The sequence below is a fragment of the Protopterus annectens genome, chromosome 4.part1, assembly GCF_019279795.1.
Source record: "Protopterus annectens isolate FY-2018-M chromosome 4.part1, PAN1.0, whole genome shotgun sequence".
Classification (NCBI taxonomy): domain Eukaryota; kingdom Metazoa; phylum Chordata; order Ceratodontiformes; family Protopteridae; genus Protopterus; species Protopterus annectens.
This window is the reverse complement of record NC_056734.1, coordinates 847,405,577-847,413,944: the sequence shown is the minus strand read 5'-3', so window position 1 is coordinate 847,413,944 and position 8,368 is coordinate 847,405,577. Positions and strand designations below refer to the sequence as shown.

Here is an 8,368-nt window from a genome sequence, read left to right as displayed (position 1 = left end):
CTCTGATGATTTCATTTATGACTGTCATTGTAACGAAGTGATCACTCACTAAATTCAATAATTGTAGCGCTATATGTAAATAGCTGTATATAGTATGGGTAAATTAATCCTGCCATGTACCACTTACTCTAAATGTATGCCTGTATTACTCCAAACATTCAATTTAATTGTATAAAAAAAAATTTTCTTTAGGTACTAGAACTTTGTCATCAAGACTAGTAGTTAAAAGGCATTATCTTGTTAATTGATAGTTCAGGGTTAATCTGTTCATGAAGATAGGTCATGTTGTATGTTTTTGCACATTAAATGTTGAAAAATACAATAAAATAAAAGTTTGAAAAAAAAGAAAAAAGCATTTTTATAGGGGCAAGGACTCCTGTATCCTCCATGTGGAGAACTTTGTCCTCACACCCTCTCCTTACTTATTTATAATGAATCCAAGACTGTTGCAGCTCACATAAATTAATTTGCTGAGGTGAGCAAGTTATGAAAAATACACCTTTTAGAAAACAGAACCTGCTGAAAATGCATAAACAAGGATTTACACTATTTTAGTTACGGAGATCTAGAAGGCAAACTTTGCAGCATTTGTTAGTTTACATCCTTAAGATTTTGAATTGAAAATCTTGGAGGCATTAGTACCTCCCAGCAGTTGTCCTCTAGTATTTAAGTTTGGTCTTATTAGAATAATATAACACTTAGGAAAAAATATGCAAATAACTATTCCGGCACCAGAAGCCATGATGGCAAATATCTCTACAGCTACCATATACTTTCCGGTTGTGCTGATGTAAGCTGGGATGAAAGACAACCAGACACTCACAAATACAATCATGCTAAAACTGATAAATTTAGCTTCATTAAAGCTGTCTGGCAATGCCCTTGCCAGAAATGCAACAACAAAACAAACACTGGCAAGAAGGCCAAGATATCCTAGCATGCAATAAAACATGATCTCTGACCCTTCCTTACACTGTAATATAATTTTTCCTTCTTCAAGTTTCATATTCATCTCAGGAAATGGAGGAGATATTGTCAACCATATAATGCATATAGTAACTTGCATCAGTGTGCCAATGGAAACAATATAGCAGGGTGTTCTATATCCTACATATTTCCTTAAATTGCTATAAGGATTTGCTGCTTTAAAAGCAATAACAACTATAATGGTTTTAGCCAGAATCCCAGAAACACACAAAGAGAACAGCATACCAAAACCAGTTTGTCGAAGCAGACAGTTAAGTTCTGTGGGTTTGCCAATAAATACTAAGGGACAGAGAAAGCAGAGAAATAGAAAAACAAGGATAAGATAGCTGAGTTCTCTGTTGTTGGCTTTCACAATTGGAGTGTCTCGGTGCTTAACAAAGGTACAGAAGGTGGAGGCAGTAATTATGGAGAGAGCCACTGCAGATCCTGTTAGACCAGCACCCAAAGCTTCTTCATAAGATAGAAAGTCGAGCAATTTCTGTATGCACATGCTCTGTATTTCATTTGGCCACTGCATATCTGGGCATCTGAAACAGTTACTTGCATCTGACAAAAAGAAAGGTTAAAATATTAGAATAGCAGTAACTCTAAAAGGTCATATAAATCACATCACATGGACTTGTGTTTCTAGTCTGAGCTTTTTTTTTTACCCAGAAACCTTTAAATCTGGACACAGAATTTTCCTGTATCTAGAGATTTTAGCCAAAGATGCCTTGGCTATGGCATCACTAGGACTGTATTTCCCAGGCACCAAGACAGCTCAGTGGGTTATTTCTTCCTTTCATACAAGGTCCAGCCAGTGGGCTGTCCATGTACCCTATTTATGATGCAAAATAGAACATCTCTGCAATTCTTTTCTATCCTATATGTGAAAAAAGCTTAAACAGTTTCCCAAACAATAAGTTTTCTTGTCATCAAGTAATTTTTTGGTGACAATTTAAAGGTGTTTCCCATTAGGCATTTTATTGTCTTAGTCTAAAATCAAGATAATTTTATTTTTATTTTGTTTGTGTTTGTAATTATACATTTGATAACTGTGAATGTGAGTAAGTCAGAAGACCATTTGTTTCAATTATGTGCCCAATCCCAGATGATAGGCACACACCATTATATATCAAAATAAATCAAGATCAGAAGCCAAATGGGCACAGAATCAATCAAAAATAGATAAAACATGAGCAAGTCAAGCATGCCTGTAGAGTAATTATGAAGAATTATGCATGGTGATCAGTCAGTTTCACAGGTAATCAGATATGTTAAAGGCACATAGAATGCATGCACAACAGGAACTTGCCAGGGAACCTGTCAGCTGTTCTCTCCACAGTGCAAACCCATTAAAAAAGTATCTCAGCAAAACTCTAGATAAAACTTCTGCATCAGCATCATCATCAACATCTTTGTCATCATTTTTTGCAGGGACAGGCAAAATAACCAGCACCACCCCTCAAGTGGAGTGACTTCACCTCCCTTACTTAAATATACTAACTCCACTGACACAGATCCAATTTGGAAAGGAAAATACCTCGGAAGGCTGACTACATCATTTATTTGAATTGTAGTGCCACAGTACAGCAGAAAATACACAACACATTCTGGGACTAGCTACTTCAGGGAATCAGTAACTGTGAGATAACATTCAATGACAAATTTTTCATCAAAGGGTAGATCCTTTGCTTACAATATTTGCAATGCTTCAGTAGTCTTACAATTAGTTTTGGTACCCATTTGGATGGCAGTGCATCATTCATTATCTCAGTAGCAGTTACACATGTATGCCCTGTTTTTAATGATTTAGCAGTGATGACTGAATCTGTGAAAGTTATTGAAGTTAATTTCACACCTGATAGCCTTTGGTGGAGATTTCCAAGCTATAAGCACTGTTCTCTAGAAAGAGTTTTTCGCAATGACTAGACCAATGTGAGCCTTTTTATATCAGTTGACTTCAGTGTGTAGCATCATTCATTTCTCATCTGCTGGCTAATGGGGACTACTGCTGTAGAACTAGATGCTTAAACATCATATCTAATGCGTTTTGTCCATTTAAAAAAAAGCTTACCTTGATGTATGGAACATCTCTGTGTTTGCAATCACTAATTTAGTATAAAACAAAGCATTTTTAATCCAAATTGAGATAGAGTATTAGGTTTTAATTTCCCATGGTGCACAGAAGTGTCACCGAAACAGCTTAGAATACCTTGTTTCAGGAAGTGTGTTCTGCATGGATATACTGCCATCATTTTGGGAGAGATTCCCTCATTAGTTGAAGTTTTAATTGATAAATAATTGTAAGCAATTAGTTTTAAAAAAACTAACTGCTGTACAGTTTCTTTCTGTTTAGTACTCCTCCTCTCACACATTTGTTTTAAAATGTCAATAGGAAACAATGAAACTAATAAAATGATATTGGGGCTTATCATTCAAAGAAACAATCATTAGTTTCCATGAGACCCCAAAACAGCATCACTAATATGCAGTGATCATCCTTAAGAAAGAACATCTTAAAAACACTTGGCTTTGCTCCTGCACAAGTCTCCTGGTTAGCTGCTCTAAATACTCTGATTCCTCCTATCCCTCACTTATCTCTCCCCCCTTTTTTCTTCACATAACTTTCTCCTTCCCCTATACTCCTTCTTTCTCCTCCTTAGTTGCCTTTTTTATCTCCTAGGCAACAGTTTCCTTAGCCCTTGAATTTTTTCATGCAGTTTGTCACAAAACTTTATTAATGTCCTATTTAAATTAGTTTCCTTTTTTATAATTGTCTTGTCTTCCACTATTTGTTAGTTCATATGTATTTCTCAACGTGCATTCTATATGTACATTGTACAGTTTTCATTATATATTGTTACATGTTTCTTCTAAAATGACAACATTGCAATCTGTGGGGCATTTCTCTCCCAGCCTCAACTGAAAATGGTCTATTTTTAGGCCCAGTCAGATACTCCTGGTAAACAAATGTAAATAAAATAAAATAAATAATAAATAAATAAATAAATGGATGCTAGGTTAATCAAGCTGGACTTCCATGTACTATGGGAATTTTAAAACTTAATACTCTATCTCAGTTTAGATTAAATACTGATATACTGTCTCTACTGTCGTTCTTGGGTGAAATAGAATTTCCAGATATAGGTTTGTACATACAGGCATTAACACAAGAATGGTTGCACATTATTTTTTCACATTTTAAGGACATATTGCTATATTTTGCTGATGGAACATTCATGACATAAGACCTGCCTGCACTGAATATTCCATGAGAAATACTTCAGATTCTGATGTTAGGAATCTGTTTTAAATTATTTTTTTTTAAATCAGGCTAAGTTAAAAGTATGGTGGAAAGAAATGGCTCCCATAATTCTAACAAGTAACTACTATAGACTTTTCCCTCATTTTAGAGGAAAACTTAATAAATGTAATGGGTTACAATATTGGAGTCAATTAATGGTAAACAAAACTCTTCTTATTTGGGCTAGCTTTTCTGATACATATAATGTAGATAAATCCTATAGAGAATTTTTCAATTTGTTAATGCAGAAAGTTAGAAACCTTAACTTATGCAAGTTTAAGCCTTGATGAGCATCCCAGTTTTATTACCTGGACATTAGATGTGCTCTAGACATATAATAAATGTTCTATTAGTAAAGCTTGTAAAATACTTATCAGTCATAGACAATATAAAAGCAGAAAAATGTAGACTTATTTGGGAAACAGAATTAAATACTCCTATCTCACAGAGAAATTTGAAGAAAATCTTGTCAGTCCCAAGGTATGCATCAAAGTCAAGAAAATTAAGATTTTTATATATTTCCTAGGATTTCACGTATAATTCTGGGGCTCCTGTACAAATACTGGAGATGTTATGGGTTAGAACCTGAATACTGGATGCCTGTATGTGGGAATGCCCTCTACTTTACTTATTTAAGGAAGATCTTGGTAATTTAGTTTGTACAGTTATTGGGACCAGACATCTCCCTTACTTCCCAGAATTTGTTGGTGGTAGGAGCAGAAGAAACAGTTATAACTAACATACAAATTGCAGCATTTAATCTCCTACTCCTCCTAGCTAAAAATGTATTACCAAGAAATGGAAAAAGATGTCTACCCCAGTATTGTTAGAGCTTAAATCTCTTTTACTATGGCTTCATGAACTGGAAATGGGTACATCCCAAGCACCTATATGCAAGTAGACAGCATATATATATATATATATATATATATATATATATATATATATATATATATATATATATGGCTTAACACATAGTACATGAATTAAACACACCTTATAAGTTCTTTTTGTAGCCTTTCTTCTTTATGACTTTTTTATAAAATGGTATAGCTGTAATTCAGCTTTAAATAAAATTCTATTATTTTTATGGCTAGATCATTCTTTATTTCTTCATTTATTTGATCAGAAAAATTGAGTGTAGCTTGTTTCCATCTATTTAAAAAAAGTGTTATAAATAGTTATAATATATTTTGTTTCTTATGATGAAGATTCTGTTTATGTTCATTGTTATTTAGTTTTTAATAAATGCTTAAATTTGGAAAAAAAGCTCTCTGGGGTCTGACATCAATTGCATCTATTCTGCTTGGGGCTGAAGCATGAAATCTCATCCCATTTATTCCAGAAATACTTGAATAATGCTACTCATCATCACTAAATGGAAGAACTCCATGGTTCCTGGCAGAGGAGAAGTTCTTTACTCTACAATCCAGGATGACAGAAGATATGTTTATATGGGGTCATAGACTGCAGAGAGTACTGGTAAAATAATCATGATTTCAAGACCAATAATCATCTCTATGTCCTCATATCTGGTTCTGGCACATGTGGAGGATTTGTTGTAGCTGATATTTCCTTAACTATTAGGAAAGCTGGCAATGCTATATCTTTATTCCAAACCTTTCCAACTGAGGTTTTAATTCATGAACTGGACCAGTCATTGGGTGTTGAGATCCATGAGTGTGTGTTAGGCTTCACTGTATTGCTGCATCTTCCTCTGCCAGTCTGTAGGACACATGGTCTGATTCTGGTTTCTTCTGCTCAGGTAGGTCATGGCTTGTTGCTGGTTGACATGCTTTGGATGCATCACTTTATGCTCATTAAATTAACAGAGTAGTGATCAAGGCCAAAAATATTAACATTCAGGATCCAAGTGTAATGGCAAGTGTTAATTTCCCTATTGCCATCTCTAATGCCACTGTCAATGTCCCTTCCAGTAACACTTCACCTAATGCAAGATACACAAAAATCTAGCCTGGCATCAAGCTTCTCAGGTCAAGACTTAACTGATGTGGCTTGGCTGTTAACATCTTTCACAACCTGAAAAAGCAACAAAACTACAAACTGACGTAAAAGCCACAAAAGTTCAACAGCTTACAAACCCCTATCTGTTCAGAACAAAATGCAAATCTCCAGAAAATGCTGTGTAATAGGTAGGACCATTAAAAAAACTATTTAATAAAAATTATTTAAAAGAAGATAAGTGCTTTCATTTTGTTTCACCACAAAACTTCATCAGATAAATCAAAGGAAGTAGGGCTAAGAATTTATGTAACAGTTCATTCCTCAGCAGCCAATCAAAGTGTTACAACTGAGCCAGAACCCCCTTAAAGGGATACTTGCTTTACCTTCTTGAAGCATTTAATTTTAACAAACTCGAAATGGAGATACATTCATTAATAGCTGGTCAAACATCAGCTTGAAACACCAGCTGCCAAAATACTTCCCTTCTTTCGAGACATAAATGCCATGGCCCTCCTCTAGTCCCTTGATGGATCTGCTCGACAACTACAAAGTAAAAGTAATGGTCGTGAAATTTTTAGATTTTTAGCCAGGGCATTCGTAATTTTGCCTTTTCATATACCATAAAGATGTTCATACATCCTTTCTTTTAAGGCATGTTCAGTCTTTCCAATATAAAATGATGGACATACCTGACAGAGAGCAGCATAGACCACACTTTTGCTGTTACAATCAAATTTTCCTCTAACTCAAACATGGCTTTTTATCCAAAAAGAATCACCCACTTGGATCCATTTACAGAACGAACATTGCCCACATTTGGTCATTCTACAAACATTATTGGTTGTATTAAGCACTGTACCTTCTAACATCTTCTTTATGTTCTTCCCTCTTCTGAAAACCACCAAAGGGCGCTGTGGAAGTAGTTGCAAATGTTCCCTGTTTTCTTTAAATAAATCCCAGTTCTTCTTCAGTATCCATCTTATAGTCTGATGGTCTTGGTTAAAATCGGTAATGAAGGCACTCCCCTGATGACTGGTTCCATTGTTATCTTCTTTGCCAGTTTCAAATGTAACCATTATTATTAAGTATCGGGATGTAGTGATTCCTTTTCCTTTTCATCACCACTTCCTTCTTGATGTCTGTTACAAACTCTTTTGGGTAACCACTTGCTAGAAACATGTTTTCCAAGGTAGTACACTTTTCCCAGAAGTGCTATTCTAGGGTGGCTATTCTTGTGGCCCTCACAGATTGTCCCTGTACTACTGATTTCTTTTAGGTGAGGGGATGAGCACTCAAAAAATAGAGGACCATTGTTTGAGTCCTTGGACAAAAAAATCCAAAGTTATTCTATTTATTTTATTTTACATTTGTTGACCGGGAAAGTACGACTGGGTATATGGCCATTTTCAGCGGAGGCCCAGGGAGAAAAGCTCCATATATTCAGACATATGACATTTACATAATATAAGAGTACAATCTAGCATATCAGATGAAAAAAGAAACAGTATAATTATAGTAAAGACACAGTTCAACAGGAGAAATGACCTATATGTCAGAGTATAATATCACAAGGAAGGCTCCATATATTCAGACAAGCAAAATTTCACATAATATAAGAGTATAAGAGTATAATCTAGCATTTCAGAGTGAAAAAAAATCAGTGTATTTATAGCAAAGACACAGTCTGACAGGTAATGACATATGTCAGAGTATAATAACAATATAAGGTGCAAGATATTTGCCTAGTAGTATTAATTTCTAACATAGAGAAAAGAGTAAACATCGTACTGCAATCATCTGCTAGTTAAAGGATATGAAATAGTAATGAAATACTGATAACCTGTTGACAGCTAATAGTAGAGCTGGCAACTAATTAGTGGTACAGTAGAAAGGGGGGGGGGTTAGTTAGGATATGGACAAGGACATGGCCAGTGAGATTTTAGGTGTGCTTTAAGAGCATTTTTGAAGAGACTGCTGGAAGGGAGGGTAGTTATGTCAGTAGGAAGTGAGTTCCAAATGTTGGATATGGAATAGGAGAATAGCGCTTCCCCTGCAGAGTTGTTGGGTTTGGTGACTTGGAGTAGATTTTTGTTGCAGGAGCGAAGGGATCTGGAGGATTGGTAGGGTTGG

General features: G+C 35.2%; 1 protein-coding gene across 1 annotated transcript in view; it reads right to left on the bottom strand.

Moving 5' to 3' along the window:
• Positions 1-604: 604 nt before the first annotated feature.
• LOC122801326 (vomeronasal type-2 receptor 26-like) overlaps positions 605-8,368 on the bottom strand; it is a 34,994-nt gene continuing 27,230 nt past the window's right edge. Inside the window, exon 4 of the mRNA XM_044070867.1 lies at positions 605-1,526. Coding sequence (XP_043926802.1) covers positions 605-1,526 — 922 coding nt within the window. The remainder of the gene's footprint in view (positions 1,527-8,368) is intronic.